General features: G+C 46.3%; 1 protein-coding gene and 1 non-coding gene across 3 annotated transcripts in view; both read left to right on the top strand.

The window, feature by feature from the left end:
- Nucleotides 1-21,675, top strand: part of slc60a1a (solute carrier family 60 member 1a) — a 76,149-nt gene that overhangs the window by 23,531 nt on the left and 30,943 nt on the right. The window contains exons 2-3 of one of the 2 annotated variants that reach the window (XM_078197888.1): nt 14,434-14,632; nt 19,946-20,188. In XM_078197888.1, coding sequence (XP_078054014.1) covers nt 14,434-14,632; nt 19,946-20,188 — 442 coding nt within the window. The remainder of the gene's footprint in view (nt 1-14,433; nt 14,633-19,945; nt 20,189-21,675) is intronic. The other variant, XM_078197889.1, reaches the window with a different exon arrangement.
- On the top strand, nt 8,566-8,639 carry trnan-auu (transfer RNA asparagine (anticodon AUU)). The gene has a single exon. It is a non-coding gene; the product is annotated as a tRNA-Asn (tRNA).

The following is a 21,675-nucleotide window of genomic DNA, read 5'->3' as shown; positions in this document are numbered from 1 at the left end:
TGTAAGACAATCTTTGTGCAGGTTTTGGTCAAAGAGGTGGGTTTTAAGTTGGGCTTTAGAGGTTTAGAGAAAGTCAAAGTGATCAGTGAGGGAGTTCCAGAGTTAAAGTTTATTTATTAGTGTCACAAGTTGGCTTACATTAACACTGCAATGAAGTTACTGTGAAAATCCCCTACACACCACACTCCGGTGCCTGTTCAGGTACACTGAGGGGAAATTTAGCGTGGCCAATGCACCCTAACCAGCACGTCTTTCAGACTGTGGGAGGGAACTGGAGCACCCGGAGGAAACCCAGGCAGACACGGGGCGAACGTGCAAACTCCACACACACAGTGCCCCAGGCCAGGAATGCAACCCAGGTCCCTGGCGCTGTGAAGCAGCAGTGCTAACCACTGCACCACCGTGCCACCGTGCCACCTAGGGCCTAGGCAGCTGAAAGCATGATTGCCAATGTGGAGCAGAGAAACCCTAGATTTGCAGAATTGGAATTGGACCCCAATCTGCAGTGACCCAAATCCACAGCACGGGACGCGATCGCAATCGGGAGCAGGAACTCTGAATGATTTCCTTCTGCTTAGGGTGGCCAACTATGATTGAATATATTCCTCAAAGTTTCATCACATGACTTGCCCCCTCCAGCTCCAGCCATTAGTCAACCAGCATGTTCATCCCTGTGACGCTTTCCTACGCTAATCGGAAAGCAAAGAGACTCATTTCCCAATTGCATGATGCTTGAGTGACAAAACACACTATATAAATGAAGGTTCAGAGAAAGCTCGACGGGCTGAATGGCCTCCTCCTGCTCCTATCTTAACAGAATCACTACAGTGCAGAAGGAGGCCATTCAGCCCATTGAGTCTGCAACTACTCTCCGACAGACTGTCTTACTCAAGCCCTCTACCCCTGCGCTAGCCCTGTAACCCCACACATAGCTCATCTGTTTAGCCAGTCTGCGCTTTTAAAATAAAATCATTTTGAATATTTTTATACTTGGTAAAGAGAAATAGTCAAAGAAAATGACCAAAAATAACAGTCCCTTTTAATGTCCCAATGATTTTCTCTCCAGTCATGCACACTGCAATATCCTGGAGATTTATCTCCAATTTCTGGAGACTCCAGGCTGGTCCTGGAGGGTTGACAACCCTACCTCAACCCACCTTCTCCGACCTGAGATGTTGAAGTCAACAGCCAGGCTATTGCTATTGTTCCAACCAGATCAACGGTCAGTACAGTTGGTGGGTGGAAGCTGGGTGGATTCTGGTTTGTGTGGCTGGGTTCTACGACGGGTAACTCACTTGCCAGTTAAGCTGAGGAGTATCTTTATTTGTTATAGTAATTCTCCACCCCACGAAGGCATGTTCTAGCTGCCCAGCTACGCTCTGCAATCAAAACCTGGAGCTTTACCCGTACCTTTCACTGTTTATCGCTGAAGGTTTTGCAACTGTAATTAATCATGAGTGGTGGAACTGGAAAATGTTGATGATTTTGACGCTACATTAACTGTTCCCACGTCAGACACAGTGAAAATTGGAAGCAAAATAATCACCCCTACATTATCCCACCAACAACAAGGGCAGCATGGTGGCACAGTGGTTAGCGCTGCTGCCTCACTGCGCCAGGGACCCAGGTTCGATTCCAGCCTCGGGCCACTGTCTGTGTGGAGTTTGCACGTTCTCCCCGTGTCTGCATGGGTTTCCCCCGGGTGCTCCTATTTCCTCCCATAGTCCGAAGATGTGTGGGTTAGGTGGATTGGCCATGCTAAATTGTCTCAAGGTGTTTAAGTTAAATGGATTAGCTATGTGTGGGGTTACAGGGATAGGGCAGGGGTAGAGGGCTTGAGTAAAACACTCTGTCAGAGAGTAGTTGCCAACTCAATGGGCTGAATGGCCTCCTCCTGCACTGTAACAATTCTATTCTATGAATCTTCATTTATATAGTGTGTTTTAACATCATAAAACATCCGTAGGTGCTTCACAAGAGTGTCTTCAAACAAATTGTGACTACGAGCCACTTTGTGATACACAATATCAGGACAGCTAGGTAGGCTTGAAGGAACATCTGAAAGGAGGAGGGAAAAGTCAAGAAGCTGGAATGTTTTGAAGGAAAAACATGTTCAAAGTTGTCAAATCTCAGTAAACATCAGTAATCCAGATACCAATAACACTGGAGTTCTATTTTAAGGTACAGAAGGCTGGTTCAGACAAGTTGGACTGGTTCCCTTCAAGTTTAAAGTTTTACTGTTTTTTTTCCTTTTTATTCCCGAGATCAGGACCCAGGTAATTCAAAGTTCAAAAGTGATAGAAGTTGAAAGGTCAGAATGGGCGAAGGGCTGAGACCTCAGAGGATTGTGGTAAGCAGGAGCAAGAGTGAGCCATGTGGCCTCTCGGACCTATTCTACCATTCCATAAGAACATAAGAACTAGGAGTAGGAGTAGGCCATCTGGCCCCTCGAGCCTGCCCCGCCATTCAATAAAATCATGGCTGTTCTTTTCGTGGACTCAGCTCCACTTACCCGCCTGCTCACCGTAACCCTTAATTCCTTTACTGTTCAAAAATGTATCTGTCCTTGCCTTAAAAACATTCAATGAGGTAGCCTCAACTGCTTCACTGGGCAGGGAATTCCATAGATTCACAACCCTTTGTGTGAAGAAGTTCCTCCTCAACTCAGTCCTAAATCTGCTCCCCCTTATTTTGAGGCCATGCCCCCTAGTTCTAGTTTCACCCGCAAGTGGAAACAACTTCCCTGCTTCTATCTTATCTATTCCCTTCATAATCTTATATGTTTCTATCAGATCTCCCCTCATTCTTCTGAATTCCAGTGAGTATAGCCCCAGTCTACTCAGCCTCTCCTCATAAGCCAACCCTCTCAACTCCGGAATCAACCTCGTGAATCTCCTCTGCACCCCCTCCAGTGCCAGTATATCCTTTCTCAAGTAAGGAGACCAAAACTGTACACAGTATTCCAGGTGTGGCCTCACCAGCACCTTATGCAGCTGCAACAAAACCTCGCTGTTTTTAAACTCCATCCCTCTTGCAATGAAGGACAAAATTCCATTTGCCTTCTTAATTACCTGCTGCACCTACAAACCAACTCTTTGTGATTCTTGCACAAGGACACCCAGGTCCCTCTGCACAGCAGCATGCTGCAAGTTTTTACCATTTACCAAAAGGTCATTGTTGATCTACCTAAACTTACCTTTTCTATTCTAGCCTATAAAGGCTGTTATTGTGTCTCAAGCAGCCTACCACCAATATCCAATGTACGTTCCACACACAGAAGAACACTAATTATGGTGCCAATGTGTCCCATTCCCCTACTGAAGCTTGTGATCTGCCAGTGACACTAATAATTTGGCGCAAGTGGTTTCTGTTTAATAGATAATTTTGTTCTGTGGATTCACAGAATTCTCTTGCTCATTGGGAACTACTGCAGAGAAGTTATAAAACAAAGACAGATCACTTGTCCCAAACAGTGCACATCAACAAAATCTAATCTCAGCTTCGAAGTAAACCACTTCCTGCATCCCTCCAATCTCCTTTTCCTTCCCATCTTCAATGCGTTTGCCTTTTCATGTTCAAATCCCTCCGTGGTCTCAGCCCTGTCATTCTCTGCACCCTCCTACAGTCTGACAGCCTTCAGAGAGCTCCCCGTTCCTCTAATTGTGGCCTCTTGTGCATCGCCAACTTCCTGTCCTCCACCACTGGTGGCTGTGCCTTCAGCTGCCTGGGCCCTAAGCTTTGGAAATTACCCTTCTCGCTCCTCCTTTCAGACGTTCCTTAAAACCTTCCACTTTGACAATAAGTCACCTACTTTAGTCACTCTCTCTTGCGTGACTTTAGTGGTAGTTATTGTGGGTGCAGATCCGATGGGCTGAAGGGCCTTTTCTGTGCTGTACAACGTTATGACTCTATGAATCGTAATTAATATTTGATTATGCTTTTCTGAAATCTTGGAGGATTTTTCTGTGATTTGATTTGATTTATTATTGTCACATGTATTAGTATACAATGAAAAGTATTGTATCCTGCGCGCTGTACAGACAAAGCATGCTGTTCATAGAGTACATAGGGGAGAAGGAAAGGAGAGGGTGCAGAATGTAGTGTTACAGTCATAGCTAGGGTGTAGAGAAAGATCAACTTAATATATGGTAGGTCCATTCAAAAGTCTGGAAAATCTCAGCAGGTCTGGCAGCATCTGTAAGGAGAGAAAAGAGCTGACGTTTCGAGTCCAGATGACCCTTTGTCAGAGCTTGTATTGCTTTGATGAAGGGTCATCTGGACTCGAAACGTCAGCTCTTTTCTCTCCTTACAGATGCTGCCAGACCTGCTGAGATTTTCCAGCGTTTTGTGTTTTGGTTTCAGATTCCAGCATCCGCAGTAATTTGCTTCTATCCATTCAAAAGTCTGACAGCAGCAGGGAAGAAGCTGTTCCTGAGTTGGTTAGTACGTGACCTCAGACTTTTGTATCTTTTTCCCGACGGAAGAAGGTGGAAGAGAGAATGTCCAGAATGCATGGGATCCTTGATTATGTTGGCTGCTTTGCCGAGGCAGCGGGAAGTGTAGACAGAGTCAATGGATGGGAGGCTGGTGATGCTAGTTGTGCTTTATAAGTACAGGTTGTTGTATTGAAGATTGACTCTCAGATCATGCAGCCTCTTACGGAATTCTCATGCTCATTGGGAACGACTGCAGAGACGTTATAACAGAAAGATAGATCATTTGCCCCAAACAGTGCACGTCAACAAAATCTAATCTCAGCTTCTAAGTAAACTACTTCCTGCATCCCTCCAATCTCCTTTTCCTTCCCATCTTCAATGCTTTTGCCTTTTCATGTTCAAATCCCTCCGTGGTCTCAGTTCTGTCATTCTCTGCACCCTCCTACAGTCTGACAGCCTTCAGAGAGCTCCCCGTTCCTCTAATTGTGGCCTCTTGTGCATCGCCAACCTCCTTTCCTCCACCACTGGCGGCTGTGCCTTCAGCTGCCTGGGCCCTAAACTTTGGAAATTACCCTTCTCTCTCCTCCTTTAAGACGTTCCTTAAAACCTTCCACTTTGACAATAAGTCACCTACCTCAATGCCTTGTCTAACCCTCACTGGTCTGATCAGGATCCCCACAGTGCGTCTCCCGTTGCCAGGTGCATCCTGTAGCAAGCCCTTGTGTTGCCTTGTGCCAGGTTTCTCTCTTTGAAACAATACCAACGTCACATTGTATGATACAAGTCCAACTCTATACAAAAGCAGGACCCATTTAATCTGATTAGGGAACAGAATAGATGCAGATTCTGTTTCTTTGTCTCATTCATGGTCAGACAGCCTCTTGTCTCCCCTTCCCACTACAACCCTCCCCCATCCCTGCCACTCTTGTATAAAATCCCGACTAAATATAACATATCCTTCAATTGTCCTTTCAGTGACTCGTGTGCAGTTCCCAGCTGATAATGGCTTGTTTTTGATTGTTGGCTTAATTGCACATGACTTGACAAATGAAGCAATAATGTGCTTTCCATTGTATTGCTGCGAACCAGTGCTACTATTAAAACCCTTGACGTACAAATATAACTTCAAATTGTGAATTCAGCTTTTTTTAATATCAATCTGGGTAAATCATGTTGATTGAAAGCAATTGTTCATTTAGTGAGTCACTATTGTGGAATTTCAATGCATGTTTTAACAATAGCACTTTTCAAAATATTCCTGTACCTTGTGAATCCTTCTAACCCAATGATCCCTTGTGAACATACAATTCAATGCAGCTGCGCTGTTGTGGGAGATGGGAACAGTGGGTAGGCAGACAATAAAGGGTCAGAAGGTTTGCGTCTTACTCCTGAGAGCTGGACACACACAGCAGTCTCAGTTTATGATGCTCTCTGTTCATTTTAGTTTATTTATTAGCGCCACAAGTGGACTTACATTAACACTGCAATGAAGTTACTGTGAAAATCCCCTAGTTGCCACACTCAGGCGCCTGTTCAGGTACACTGAGAGGGAATTTAGCATGACCAATGCACCCTAACCAGCACGTCTTTCGGACTGTGGGAGGAAACCGGAGCACCCGGAGGAAACCCACGCAGACATGGGGAGAATGTGCAATCTCCACGCAGACAGTGACCCGAGCTGGGAATTGAACCCGGCTCCCTGGCTCTGTGGGGCAGCAGTGCTAACAACTGTGCCACCGTGCCACCCCAATTACAGGGATAGGGCAGGGGTGAAGGTCTGGGTAACTTACTCTGTCAGAGAGTCGGTGCAGACTCAATGGGCCGAATGGCCTCTTCTGCACTGGAGTGATTCCATGATCTCAAAATGGTTAACAGCCAATCAAATACTTTTGAAGTGTAGTCTCTGCTGTAATGTAGAAAACACGGCAGCCATATATAACCACAGATAACTGCAATGTGACAATAACCAGATCATCTGTTTTAGTGATTTTGATTGAGGGATAAATATTGACCAGAATATTGAGGAGTGGGATGTCATGTGATGCAGTGGGTAGCATCCCTGCCTCTGTGCCAGAAGCTCTGGGTTTAAGCCTGTAGGGTCCATTCATTCCTTTGAGTAGGCGGAGATGTCACGAGTATGATTAATTTCTTTTATTGAACAGAACTTAAAATTAAATCATTACAAAAGTGAACAGAAAGAGAAAAAAGCTGGAGTGAGAGAGACAGAGCGAGATTGGCTTCTTCTGCCAGTCCTGTACTGATCAAACCAGAATTCCAAAACAGACTGGACAGGTTGCGAAAACAGACTGCTAGGTGAACGCATAATCCCACAATATATCCATCCTTATCTCGTGGCCTCGTAGATGTTGTTTATGGAAAGCTTTGTTTGGCGTATGAAAAAGCCTGTTTTTGCTTCCATTGTACTTTCAAAAATGCAGTCAATTTTCCAGCTAACCCAGCATGCCTTCTGAGTTTTAAAATGTGGTCAAGTTAAGTTTTTTTCACAGTAACTTCATTGCAGTGTTAACGTAAGCCTTACTTGTAACTAATAAATAAACTTTAACTTTTTAAGCTTAGCATTTAAATGTAATTGCATGGGCAGAAATATCTAAAAATTTCTTAAAATGAAGTCCTGGCATAAATGAAGCAAAACATACACAGGCTCAACAAAGCCCCAGTCCAGGCCTTGACGGCCAAGAAACGTGCATTTCAAACAGGTTGAGTATCAGCCTGAAAATCCTTCAAACACACGCTAAAGGCAGGCAGTAAGAGCGGGAGAGACTCCTGGTCAGCCATGCTTGATGTGGAGTGGCACCCATCGAGCTATAAGCCCCTGGCAACAGACTAGTGACCTGTTCCAGAAAAAGCCTCGCGATGTAAGCAGATGGAAGTCTGAATCATAGAATCATAGAAACCCTACAGTGCAGAAAGAGGCCATTTGGCCCATCGAGTCTGCACCGACCACAATCCCACCCAGACCCTACCCCCATATCCCTACATATTTACCCGCTAACCCCTCTAACTTACGCATCTCAAGACACTAAGGGGCAATTTTTAGCATGGCCAATCAACCTAACCCGCACATCTTTGGACTGTGGGAGGAAACCGGAGCACCCGGAGGAAACCCACGCAGACACGAGGAGAATGTGCAAACTCTACACAGACGGTGACCCAAGCCGGGAATCGAACCCAGGTCCCTGGAGCTGTGAAGCAGCAGTGCTAACCACTGTCCCACCGTGCTGCCCCTCTGCCTTGCGCACCACTAAGTGCGAGGAGAGAAACACCAACTCCCTGGACAACTGCCCTTCTCAAAATGGTGCCAGTGCCATGGAATCCATTGCATCCACTTGAACAGGCGGTGGGGACATCAGTTTAATGTCACATCTGAAAGGCAGCATCTTCCTCAGTGCGGCATTGGGGTGTTTGCCCCGGATTTGATGCTCCGTAAGACCATAAGATATAGGAGCAGGATTAGGCCATTCGGCCCATCGAGTCTGTTCCGCCATTCAATCATGGTTGATATTTTTCTCATCCCCATTCTCCTGCCTTCTCCCCGTAACTCTTGATCCCCTTATTGATCAAGAACCTATCGATCTCTGTCTTAAAGGCACTCAATGACCTGGCCTACACAGCCCTCTGTGGCAGAGTTCCACAGATTCACTACTCTCTGGTTGAAGAAATTCCTCCTCATCTCAGTTTTAAAGGAGTGTCCCTTCACTCTGAGTTTGTGCCCTGAGTTCTCGTGGGAACATCGTCTCCACGTCCACTCTATCCAGTCCTCTCAGTATTCTGTAAGTTTCAATTCGCTTCCCCCTCATCCTTCTAAACTCCATTGAAGATAGACCCAGACTCCACAACCACTCCTCACATGACAAACCCTTCATTCCTGGGATCATTCTGGTGAACCTCCTCTGGACCCCCTCCAGGGCCAACACAATTTTCCTTATGTATAGGGCCCAAAACTGCTCACAATATTCCAAATGGGGTCTGACCAGAGCCTTATACAGCCTCAGCAGTACATCCCTGCTCTTGTATTCTAGCCCTTTAGCCCTCCACTCCTTCAGTAAGCCTTGAACCCAGAACTTTCTGATCAGAGGCATGAGAGTTACAACAGTACAACTGCTCTGTAGTCCCTGTGGCGCAATCGGTTAGCGTGTTCGGCTATTAACCGAAAGGATGATGGTTCGATCCCACCCAGGGACGAAGTGCATTCGTCTTTGGGGTGGCACGGTGGCAGCACTGCTGTCTCACAGCGCCAGGAACCCGGGTTCAATTCCCAGCTTGGGTCACTTTCTGTGTGGAGTTTGCACATTCTCCCCGTGTCTGTGTGGGTTTCCTCCGGATGCTCCAGTTTCCTCGCACAGTCCAAAGATGCACAGGTTAGGTGGACTGGCCATGCTAAATTACCCCTTAGTCCTGGGGGACTATCTAGGGTAAATGTTGGGGTTATGAGGGTAGGGCCTGGGTGGGATTGTGCTCGGTGCAGACTCGATGGGCCAAGTGGCCTCCTTCTGCACTTTGTGATTCTATGATCTATGAGTTGACATCATGGAAGTACAAGTTCCATCTTTTTAAAGCATGCTATAATCTGATTGCCCTGTTTTGGTCATTTCTGTCACCCAATCATTCCCCAGATGGAATTGACTATCCCAATTGGTCGCTTGTCACTCCTCCAGAGTTTATATGATCGTCTGACGTTATTGATTTGATTTATTATTGTCACATGTATTAACCTACAGTGAAAAGTATTGTTTCTTGTGTACTATACAGACAAAGCATACCGTTCATAGGGAAGGAAAGGAGAGAGTGCAGAATGTAGTATTACAGTCATAGCTAGGGTGTGGAGAAAGATCAACTTAATGCGAGGTAGGTCCATTCAAAAGCCTGACAGCAGCAGGGAAGAAACTGTTCTTGAGTCGGTTGGTATGTGATCTCAGAATTTTGTATCTTTCTCCCAACGGAAGAAGGTGGAAGAGAGAATGTCCAAGGTGCATGGAGTCCTTAATTATGCTGGCTGCTTTGCCGAGGCAGTGGGAAGTGTAGACAGAGTCAATGGATGGGAGGCGGGTTTGCGTGATGGATTGGGCTACATTCACGGCCTTTTGTAGTTTCTTGCGGTCTTGGGCAGAGCAGGAGCCATTCCAAGCTGTGATACAACCAGAAAGAATGCTTTCTATGGTGCATCTGTAAAAGTTGGTGAGAGTCGTAGCTGACATGCCAAATTTCATTCATCTTCTGAGAAAGTAGAGGCATTGGTGGGCTTTCTTAACTATAGTGTCGGAATGGGGGGACCAGGACATGGTGATCTGGACACCCAGAGGGCCAGGAAAAGCCGATGAATATTTTCCCTCACCCTTGGCCGGACCTCAAACCCCTCGCCCCCCCGCCCAGTGCCTCCAGCACCCCCCCACCCCGCTCTCTCCCCCACCCCCCCCAACCCCCCCGCCCAGTGCCTCCAGCCCCCGCACCAGGCCTTACTGGCTCCCCCTCCCCACACCAGCCTCCCTGTTAGACCTCACTGACTCCCACCCGTACCTGACCCCACCACCTCTTTGTGGAAAATGTCTGAGATTGGCTATTGTTTGTGAGGTCAGTTTTAGGCTGCTGCCAGTAAAGAGATCCCCTTGACTGCTCGAGGGTTCTCTCGGGACACCAATCTCAAACCCTGAATGAAATAGACTTTTGGATGGATCGCACTTGCAAGAGGGACTGAAGGAGGTGAATGTTTTGAACAGAGAAGGTTAAGGAGACATCAGATGTTACGTATAAATACACAACCCAAGGCACTGACTGGTTTCAAACTGGTTTGCACTTCGTTACCAGAAAGGGAAAAGAAAAACAGTTGCTTCGGAGCAGCGATATTACCAGACCAGAGCTTACTCATCTCATGCTTTGTTGCAAAAGCTGCTGCAATGTCAAAGTTGTGCTGACACAGGACATTATTACAGTGAACCCTCCCGCACCGCCCCCACTCCCCCCCCCCCCCCCCCCCCCCCCCGCCTCCTGCCCCCCCCGAGTGCTTCACAGGAGCGCAACCAGTCAAACTCTGTTGCCGAGTCACAAAGTAATATCAAAACAAGTGAGCAAAAGCTTGGTCAAACAAGCAGGATGTTAGGACCAATTACAGACCTGGAGAGGCAGAGAGGGAATTTCAGAGCTTGGGACTTGGTCAACTGAAAGTACAGCCAATGGAACGATTCCATTTGGAAATGCTCAAGAGGCCCGCGTTGGGGGATGGCAGATATTCTAAACACTGAGAAACATAGAAAATAGACGCAAGGGGAGGCCATTCGGCCCTTCAAGCCTGCTTTGCCATTCATTATGATCATGGCTGATCATCAAATTCAATATCCTGATCTCCCTTCCCCCCCCCGATATTCCTTGATTCCTTTAGCCTCAAGAGCTATATCTGATTTCTTCTTGAAATCACACAACATGTGGGCGGCACGGTGGCACAGTGGTTAACACCGCTGCCTCATAGCACCAGGGATCCGAGTTCGATTCCCAACTTGGGTCACTGTCTGTGCGGAGTCTGCATATTCTCCCCGTGTCTGCGTGGGTTTCCTCCGGGTGCTCCAGTTTCCTCCCACAGTCTGAAAGACGTGCTGGTTAGGTGCATTGGCCATGCTAAATTCTCCCTCAATGTACCCGAACAGGCACCGGAGTGTGGCGACTAGCGGATTTTCACAGTAACCTCATTGCAGTGTTAATGTAAACCCACTTGTGACTCATAAATAAACTTTAAAAAGCATTTTGGACTCAACTACATTCTGTGGGAGTGAATTCCACGCATTCACCAGCCTCTGGGTGAAGAAATTTCTTCTCACCTCAGTTCTAAAAGGTTAACCCCTTATCCTCAAACTATGTCCCTGGTTCTGGACTCCCCCACCATTGAGAACAATCTTTCTGAATCTACCCTGTCTAACCCTGTTGGGAATCTATAAATTTCTATGAGATCCCTTTCACTCTTCTAAACTCCAATGAATATGATATATTTTGGAGGGTTGTAGTGCTGGGGGAGGTTAGAGAGGGGTGAATGAGGCCATGGAGGGATTTTTAAAAATGAGGTGTTGCCAGACAGGGAGCCAAAAGTACATTATTGCTCCCACATATTCCTAACTTGCTTTAGCCAGTGTAATTATATCAGATTGTATAAAGGTGGGTGTAATCCCTACTTTAGCTTTGTTACTCTGTACCTCAGCCATCCTAAATGATCATAGAACATAGAACATAGAACATAGAACATTACAGCGCAGAACAGGCCCTTCGGCCCACGATGTTGCACCGACCAGTTAAAAAAAAACTGTGACCCTCCAACCTAAACCAATTTCTTTTGAGATTGGTGTCCTGATCATCTCAGGACACCAATCTCAAACCCTGAATGAAATAGACTTTTGGATGGATCGCACTTGCAAGAGGGACTGAAGGAGGTGAATGTTTTGAACAGAGAAGGTTAAGGAGAGATTTGATTTGATTCATTGTCACATGTATTAGTATACTGTGAAAAGTATTGTTTCTTGCGCGCTATACAGACAAAACATACCGTACATAGAGAAGAAAAGGAGAGGGTGCAGAATGTAGTGTTACAGTCATAGCTAGGGTGTAGAGAAAGATCAACTTAATGGGAGGCAAGTGCATTCAAAAGTCTTGACGGCAGCAGGGAAGAAGCTGTTCTTGCGTCGGTCGGTACGTGTCCTCAGACTTTTGTATCTTTTTGATAGAGGTGTTAAAAATTATAAGAGGCTTTGGAGAAGATGGGGAGTAACAGTTGCAACTGTCGGGGTAATCAAGAATCATAGAATCCCTACAGTGCAGAAGGGGGCCATTCGGCCCATCGAGCCTGCACCAACATCAATCCCACCCAGGCCCCTTCCCCGTAGCCCCAAGTATTTACGCTGCTAATGCTCCTGACACTAGGGTCAACTTAGCATGGCCAATCCACCTAACCCGTACATCTTTGGACTGGGAGGAAACCGGAGCTCCCGAAGGCAGGTTTGATCCCCACTCCAGCTGAGGGAGACCTGGGACCTGCCCTGTGGTAAAGTCGCGGTAGATATCATAGTTTGGCGACCCTCGGATAATCAGGGATGTTGCCTCGACAAAAAGATTGAGAAACATCGTTTCCTTTGGTGGATGGTTCCAGAATAAAGGTGTATCGGGAATTCATGTATTTATTACAGTTGCTTGAAGCTTATTGACACCCTTTCATTTGTATTACAACTTAAACTTTCAAAAGATATCTGCATTTAGTGAAATCTGCTTTTAAATTGTGCTATAGATATTTAACTTGCACTCATTATCTCAAGGCTGTATCAGTTACTGACACACATGTCTCCAGAATATTTATTTGATCATAATGAATGGCTGAGCAGGCTTGAAGGGCCGAATGGCCTCCTCCTGCTTCTATTTTCTTGGTACAGACGAAGGGGGAGAGAGGTGTCTGAACATCTTGTCCGTAACAGCCTAAGAGCCACACCTTGTTATTTGTAAACACACCCCCATCCCCCCATGCATTTTAATAATGGCCTCCTTCTCAGCCTGGTGGCGAAGATCTAAGTGGAGTAATACCTGTTCTTACCAGTTTACTTACCTGGCAGGGGTGAAACTGTGATCGAGCAGGGGAGATGGCTAGCCCATTGCACTGAGGTGTGCTGACGCCTGCGATCGTGGTTTGCCCTGGGTAGAGTAAGGGATCAGGGTAGCCAATGAGGTTAAACCAAGGCTTTACCTGATGCAATTTTCCAAAGTATTCTCAGTCTTTAGGCTAAGATGAAGCTCAGATCAAGCCCAGGTCTGGGTTGCAATGCCTCATCCTGTCAGCTTGGATCTTGTTTGATCGAGCCCAAGATAGGGTGTATATCCTTGTCAGTTTGGATCCGGTTTGTTCCTCATGTGGGATTCTGATTGGACTTCATTGGCTTTTTCACGGGACTACAGGAATACAGGACTCTGGGTCTGTACTCGTTGGAGTTTAGAAGGATGAGGGGGGATCTTATTGAAACTTACAGGATACTGCGAGGCCTGGATAGAGTAGACGTGGAGAGGATGTTTCCACTAGTAGGAAAAACTAGAATCAGAGAGCACAATCTCAGGCTAAAGGGACGCTCCTTTAAAACCGAGATGAGGAGGAATTTCTTCAGCCAGAGGGTGGTGAATCTGTGGAACTCTTTGCCGCAGAAGGCTGTGGAGGCCAGGTCATTGAGTGTCTTTAAGACAGAGATAGATAGGTTCTTGATTGATAAGGGGATCAGGGGTTATGGGGAACAGGCAGGAGAATAGGGATGAGAAAAGTATCAGCCATGATTGAATGGCGGAGCAGACTCGATGGGCCGAGTGGCCTAATTCTGCTCCTATATCTTATGATCTTATGGTTTTTTTGATTAGGATTAACTGTGTACAGTTCTGGTCACCCTATTATAGAAAGGATGTTATTAAACTAGAAAGAGTGCAGAAAAGATTTACTAGGATGCTACCGGGACTTGATGGTTTGAGCTGTAAGGAGAGGCTGGATAGACTGGGACTTTTTTCCCTGGAGCATAGGAGGCTGAAGGGTGATCTTATAGAGGTCTATAAAATAATGAGGGGCATAGATCAGCTAGATAGTCAATATATTTTCCCAAATGTACGGGAGTTTAAAACTAGAGGGCATAGGTTTAAGGTGAGAGGGGAGAGATACAAAAGGGTCCAGAGGGGCAAATTTTTCACATAGAAGGTGGTGAGTGTCTGGAACAAGCTGCCAGAGGTAGTAGTAGAGATGGATACAATTTTAACTTTTAAAAAGCGTTTAGACAGTTACAGTGGGATAGGGAGTATAGAGGGATATGGGCCAAATGCAGGCAATTGGGACTAGCTTAGGGGTTTTAAAAAAAAATGGCGGCATGGACAAGTTGGGCCGAAGGGCCTGATTCCTTGCTGTAATCCTCTATGACTCTATTGAAGTACCAAAAGGTACAAAAAGGTTTTTAAATACTGACCTACTCTTTGTTCTCTTTGCCAGGTTCTCCTGCTCTCTGGGTGCTCTGTTCATCTCCACTCTGCTGATATCAGCAGTATTTTCCATCATCCCTTTCTGCAACAATGTGATCATCCTTGCCTTCGTTCTGGCTGTGGCAGGTCTGGCCATGGGCTGTATTGACACCATCGCCAACCTACAACTGGTTCGCATCTACCAGAAGGATTCGCCGGTCTTCCTGCAGGTCAGCACACACTAGCTGGGGCAGTGTCCGTCTTCCGCTGGTTTTATATGACGGGATCCTCATCTTCATCACAAGTAACCCTTGAGCCCAATCCATTGCTCATTAAACTTGGCACAGTGGTTAGCAGTGCTGCCTCACAGTGCCAGGGACCTGGGTTCGATTCCCGGCTTGGGTCACTGTCTGTGTGGAGTCTGCACATTCTCCCCGTGTCTGTGTGGGTTTCCTCCGTGTGCTCCAGTTTCCTTACACAGTCCGAAAAACGTGCTGGTTAGGTGCGTTGGCCATGCTAAATTCTCCCTCAGTGTACCAGAACAGGTGTAGCGACTGGGGGTTTTCACAGTAACTTCATTGCAGTGTTAATGTCAGCGTACTTGTGACAGTAATAAATAAACTTAGCTTGCAAATTCATGGATGATCCTCTAAGTCAAGTCCACTTTCCCATCCTATCCCCATATCCCTTGATTCCCTTAGTACCCAAAGGTTTGCTGCTTTTAGTCTTAACTGTACTCAGTGACTCCACATCCACAGCTCTCTGGAATAGAGTATTTAAGCCATAAGATATAAGAGCAGAATTAGGCCATTCGGCCCATCGAGTCTGCTCCACCATTCAATCATGGCTGATACGATTCTCATCCCCATTCTCCTGCCTTTTCCCCATAATCCCTGATCCCCTTATTAATCAAGAACCTATCTATCTCTGTCTTAAAGACACTCAATGACCTGGCCTCCACAGCCTTCTGCGGCAAAGAGTTCCACAGATTCACCACTCTCTCTGGCTGAAGAAATTCCTCCTCATCTCTGTTTTAAAGGATCGTCCCTTCACTCTGAGGTTGTGCCCTTGAGTTCTAGTCTCTCCCACTAGTGGAAACATCCTCTCCACATCCACTCTATCTAGGCCTCTCAGTATTCTGTAAGTTTCAATTAGATCCCCCCTCATCCTTTGGGTGTAGACCCATACTCATCAACAGCTCCTCATATGACAAACCCTTCATTCCTGGGATCATTCTTGTGAACTTCCTTTGGAGCCCCTCCAGGGCCAGCGCATCCTTCCTTAGATACGGGGCCCAAAGCTGCTCACAATATTCCAAATGGGGTCTGACCAAGAGCCACAGCCCTCAGAGTAAAGATACCTCTCACCTCAGTCGTAAAAGACCAGCCTCTTATCCTGAGACTATGACCCATTGTTGTAGACTCTGTAACTGGGTAAAACATCTTCTCCTGCCTACCCCTATCGGTCTCTGTATATCCCTCGTGTCATTGCCAACTGTGGAAACAGACACTCTGTCAATACCCTTTCCTCAATCGCATCACTGCTATAATTTTAAAGGGACTCTCTATAAGTGCAGTGCACATATTTCTTAACTTGTTAAATTTCTTCATGTATAATGAACAATTTGATTTCTGGGGCGGCCATTTTGAGCACAGCAGGATCACACAATAAACAAGTGGCTAATCAGTGTTTTGCACTGTTGATTGAGGGAGAGATATGGGCCAACAAACATCTCAAAGCAACTTGAACAATTGATTTTCATTGACGTTGGTTAATCAGAACCGCGCTAAGGTGCGCTTGACTTTCCAGAATGGGACTCTTTGGCCAAAAGGCAAGAGTATTTCAGAGCGGGCCTGGCACACTGGTGCCAGTAGTGGTGGTGGGGGGAAAGAAGGAAACTGTTCAAATGGCATATCAACCCAAGTGGAAAAAGATAGAAAATAATAAAAGTGTTGAGTGAATTTTCTTGTCCTTACCATGTACAGCTCAATGGCCAGCAGCCCCGGACACGTTGTGTGTGTATATATAAGGGCTATAACGGTAGGAAAATATTGCAGAAGTCCAGATGGACCAATGATGAACCATTGTATTTTTAAATAAAATACAACCTGCTGCTTTGACCACCAATGTGTGCCCGCCATAGAATTCCTACAGTGCCGACCAAGGCCATTTGGCCCATCAAATCTGCACCGACTCTCTGAAAGAGCATCATACCCAATGCCCTGTTCCCCATCCAATCCCCATAACCCCGTGCGTTTACCATGGCTAATCCACCTAATCTTCACATCTTTGGACACTAAAGGGGCAAGTTAGCATGGCCAATCCACCTAAACTACACATCTATGGACACCAAGGAGCAATTTAGCATGGCCAATCCACTTAATCTGTACTTCTTTGGAGTATGGGAGGAACAAGAGCACCTGGAGGAAATCCACACAGACACAGGGAAAACATGCAGACTCTACACAGATAGTGACCCAAGGCTGGAATCAAATCCGGGTCCCTGGCGCAGTGCTAACCACTGCGCCACCGTGCTGCCCTCAACAATCACAGCCCTTTAGGAACAATGGTACAGTTCTTGCTTCCCCCCATGGTGATGTCAGATGATTCTAAGAATATTCATATCATCAGGAATAAGTCACCTATCCAACTGCAATTCCACTCTGTCTATCCAAAACCCTCATATAACGCACAACAACTTGCATTCATAATGATCACAAGGTACAAATACACAAAAACATGCTGCAGGAGTGTTATCAACCAAAATTTGACTCCAAAATGTATGAGGAGATGTTATTACAGGTAAAAGTAAAGTTAGTCACAAGTAGGTTTACATTAACACTGCAATGAAGTTACTGAGAAAATCCCCTAGTCGCCACACTCCGACACTGTTCGGGTTCATTGAGGGAGAATTCAGCACGGCCAATTCATCTAACCTGCACATCTTTGGACTGTGGGAGGAAACTGGAGCAACCCCCGCAGACATGGGGAGAACGTGCAAACTCCACACAGACAGTGACCCAAGCCAGGAATCAAACCCAGGTCCCTGGCACTGTGAGGCAGTGGTGCTAACCACTGTGCCACCGTGCCGCCCCCAAGCTGAAAAGCTTGCTCAAAGAGATGGGTTTTAAGGCACGTGTTAAAGGCAAAGTGGAAGGGAATTCCAGAGCTTAGGGAATAGTTAGTTGAAGGCACGAACACCAAAGCTGGGATCATCAAAAGCAAGGATGCTGTAATGACTTCAATCAGGCCATTGAGGTTGGCCTATTGGATTATGAACTCCCTGATCGAGGATCCAATTGATGGGCCAATCAGGGAGTCTTTGCCTTGTACTTAACTGAGCGTGTCAGTTCCTCTGACACCCCTGGAAATAGTCTGCCAACCACTAGCACTCTGTACCCTGCTGTTGCAAATAAAGGGATTTTGATGAAGGGGCTTCGGTCTCCGAAGACTTATTACAGATGTGTAGGAGGGCAGTATTGACAAAGTGCAGAGATCTCAGACGGTGGTAGAGCTGGGGGAGATTACTGAAATACAGACAGATAAAGACGGCAGGTGCGGGGCAGTAGAGGGATTGGAATGTGAGAATGGGAATGGTAAATTTGAAGTGTTGCTGACGAGGGGCCAGTGGCGATGAGTTGGCACACAGGGTGACGGGTAAACAGAAATTGAAGGGAATTAGGACATGGGCTTCAAATAAACTCCAGTTTATGTAGATGGGAGATCGCTCAGGGTATGAGCCGGTGTTCATCAAACATTCCAATCTTGTGAAAGTCTTGACTTCTCAAGCTGGACAGTGAGCCCTGTCAGAGTCCCCACACTTTGTGGAATAATGAGTGAGCGAGTGGGCTAAACCTCTCCGTGCTTGTCAGAGGGAATGGGAATAAATGACCTGGGCCTGCAGGGGGAGGGAAGATGCGTTCGATTTTCACTGACAGGTTCGGGAGGACTTCATAAATTAACTCAAACCTGCTTCTCTCACTTGTCAAATCCTTCAGGGCCGGCAGTTTATTTGGAAGTAATAATAGTGACTTGGATGGATCATTTTAAAAGAAGTGGCCTGGGGCAAGTCATGGACCTGAATTTTGCTTGACCCCTCAGCCAAGGACAAACCCAGTCGGTGATGAAAGCTGAAACAATAACTGCGCAGACCTGAGCTTGGGTTAGGGTTATTTAAGAGATTTCTCCATGCTTTTGTGATTGGCTTGATTCCGTAAACAAAAAACTTAATTCAAAGGTCAAAATATTTTGAATAAAAGAATTTGGCCAATTTATCTATTCTATTTTGATTAGAGCAGGCAAATTATTTAATACTATACCTTCCATTCAGTGTCTCAATGCCGAACAGTGACTCCCAATCCTCCAGTCAGATGTGTTGTAATTTTGAGAAAGTTAACTCTCGACTGGACAGACAGACTGGAATGAAATGAAGCTGAGTTACAGGACACTGATAGATCAATTTATATGTGTGGTTCATCTAACTTTGCTTGAGTTTCTGATTGTTACGGCACAGTGGTTAGCACTGCTGCCTCACAGCGCAGGGACCCGGTTTTGATTCTCGCCTCGGGTGACTGTCTGTGTGGAGTCTGCACATTCTCCCCGTGTCTGCGTGGGTTTCCTCCGGGTGCTCCAGTTTCCTCCCACACTCTAAAGGTGTGCTGGTTAGGTGGATTGGTCATGCTAAATTGAACCAAGATATCTAGGTTAGATGGATTAGACTTGGTAAATGTGTGGGGTTAGAGGGGATAGGGCTCGGGGAGAGGCCCTGGGTAAGATACTCTGTCAGAGAGAGATGGTAAGAAGTCTCACAACACCAGGTTAAAGTCCAACAGGTTTATTTGGTAGCAAATGCCACTAGCTTTCCGAGCGCTGCTCCTTCGTCAGGTGAGTGGGAGATCTGCTCATAAAAATAAACAGGGCATATAAAGACACAAAGTCAATTTACAGAATAATGAATAATGATTGGAATATGAGTCTTTACAGCTAATCAAGTCTTAAAGGTACAGACAATGTGAGTGGAGAGAGCATTAGCACAGGTTAAAGAGATGTGTATTGTCTCCAGACAGGACAGCCAGTGAGACTTTGCAAGTCCAGGCAAGTTGTGGGAGTTACAGATAGTGTGACATGAACCCAAGATCCCGGTTGAGGCCGTCCTCATGTGTGCGGAACCTGGCTAACCTGGCTATTATGAGCAGATCTCCCACTCACCTGACGAAGGAGCAGCGCTCCGAAAGCTAGTGGCATTTGCTACCAAATAAACCTGTTGGACTTTAACCTGGTGTTGGTAGACTCCTTCCTGTGTTTACCCCAGTCCAATGCTGGCATCTCCACATCAGAGAGAGATGGTGCAGACTTGATGGGCCAAATGGCCTCTTCTGCACTGTAGGGATTCTATGATTCTATACTGACAGGGAGATGCGTAACATTACCTCTGGGCCAAGACACAATTGGAGTGTATTTCTCAAAGACTTTGCGATGTCCTCATGGTAGAAAGATTAATGAGAATTCTTGGCTTGATGGCCTTGTTTCCTCTTTGCTGACAGGTTCTCCATTTCTGCGTTGGTTTTGGTGCATTTCTGAGCCCCATGATAGCCGACCCCTTCCTCTCCGAAAAGAACTGCATACAGAACAACCTGACTGCGAATGGGACCTTGTCGGACTTGACACACATTCGAAAATCCCTGGTTCCCCACCACGTCGTGAATGAGACCCAATTCGTTCTGCCAACTGATGGGCTTGTCATCTCACAAGTGTCCTACGCCTTCTGGATCATGGCCCTGATCAATGTGAGTAAAATATATCGCAAAAACAAGGGCGTGTGAGCTGTAACGAGCAAGCGATGCAGGCGGGTAGGATAAGCCTGACCCTTCCCGGGGCATTGAGTTTAAAAATTGGCAAGTCATGTTGCAGCTTTATAGAACCTTAGTTAGGCCGCACTTGGAATATCGTGTTCAATTCTGGTCGCCACACTATCAGAAAGATGTGGCGGCTTTGGAGAGGGTACAGAAAAGATTTACCAGGATGTTGCCTGATATGGAGGGCATTAACTATGAGGAAAGGTTGGAGAAACTTGGTTTGTTCTCACTGGAATGACGGAGGTTGAGAAGCGACCTAATAGAAGTCTACAAGATTATGAGGGGCATGGACAGAGTGGATAGTCAGAAACTTTTTCCCAGGGTGGAAGAGTCAATTATGAGGGGGCATAGATTTAAAGTGTGAGAGGCAAGATTTAAAGGAGATGTATGAGGCAAGTTTTTTACCCAGAGGGTGGTGGGTGCCTGGAACTCGCTGCCAGGGGGAGCAGATACGATAGTGAGTTTTAAGGGGCATCTGGACAAATACATGAATAGGATGGGAATAGAGGGATATGGTCCCCGGAAGGGTAGGGGGTTTTGGTTCAGTCGGGCAGCATGGTCGGTGCAGGCTTGGAAGGCCGAAGGGCCTGTTCCTCTGCTGTAATTTTTTTTGTTCTTTGTTCATACACCGTGATGGCATCTCCCATCCACACACACACCCCCCCCCCTCACTTCCTCACCCCCTCACCGCCGCCTCCACCTCCCGTCATGGGAGTGGCAACAAAAGAAAGCTGAGGCTTGTGAGGGGAAATTCCTCTCCAGTCTCATCAAGTGATTGAAACCAGTCAACTGGGGGGGCGGGGGGGGGATTGTTTTTATTTATGGGATGTGGACATCACTGGTTGAGTCAACATTTATTGCCCATCCCTGAAGGCAATTTAGAGTCAATCACAAGTCACTTGTAGGCCAGACTTGGTAGGATTTCCTTCCCTAAAGGACATTAGTGAACCAGATGATTTTTTTGTACACAATCAACAATGGTTTCATGGTCATCACAAGACTTTTCATTTCAGATTTTCATTGAATTCAAATTTCAAGTGGAGGGATTGGAACCCAGGTCCCCCAGAGCATTGCCCTGAGTCTCTAGATAACTACTGGATCCACTGCCGCCCCTATTATCTAGAAGGACACCTTTGGTCTTCATGTTCCTTCTCAAAGGTGGGAAACATGGCAGCCAATCCGTACACGAGCGACCACAAACATCAAACAAACAAGTTACCTGACGATGGGTACCTGACCCAAGAAACTTAGAGTCATACAATCTGACATCTCAAAAGGAGGCCATTCAGCCCCCATTTGAGTGTGCTAGCTCTTTGATTAGAACCACTGTTCCTGCAATAGGTCCAGAAGTGACTTCCATATATCCAACTCCCATTGAAAGTTACTATGACAGTGGTTACATGTCTGTAATAAGTCCA

The sequence above is a fragment of the Mustelus asterias genome, chromosome 25, assembly GCF_964213995.1.
Source record: "Mustelus asterias chromosome 25, sMusAst1.hap1.1, whole genome shotgun sequence".
Taxonomy (NCBI): domain Eukaryota; kingdom Metazoa; phylum Chordata; class Chondrichthyes; order Carcharhiniformes; family Triakidae; genus Mustelus; species Mustelus asterias.
The sequence above is the reverse complement of the archived record's forward strand: the minus strand, read 5'-3'. Positions and strand labels throughout refer to the sequence as shown.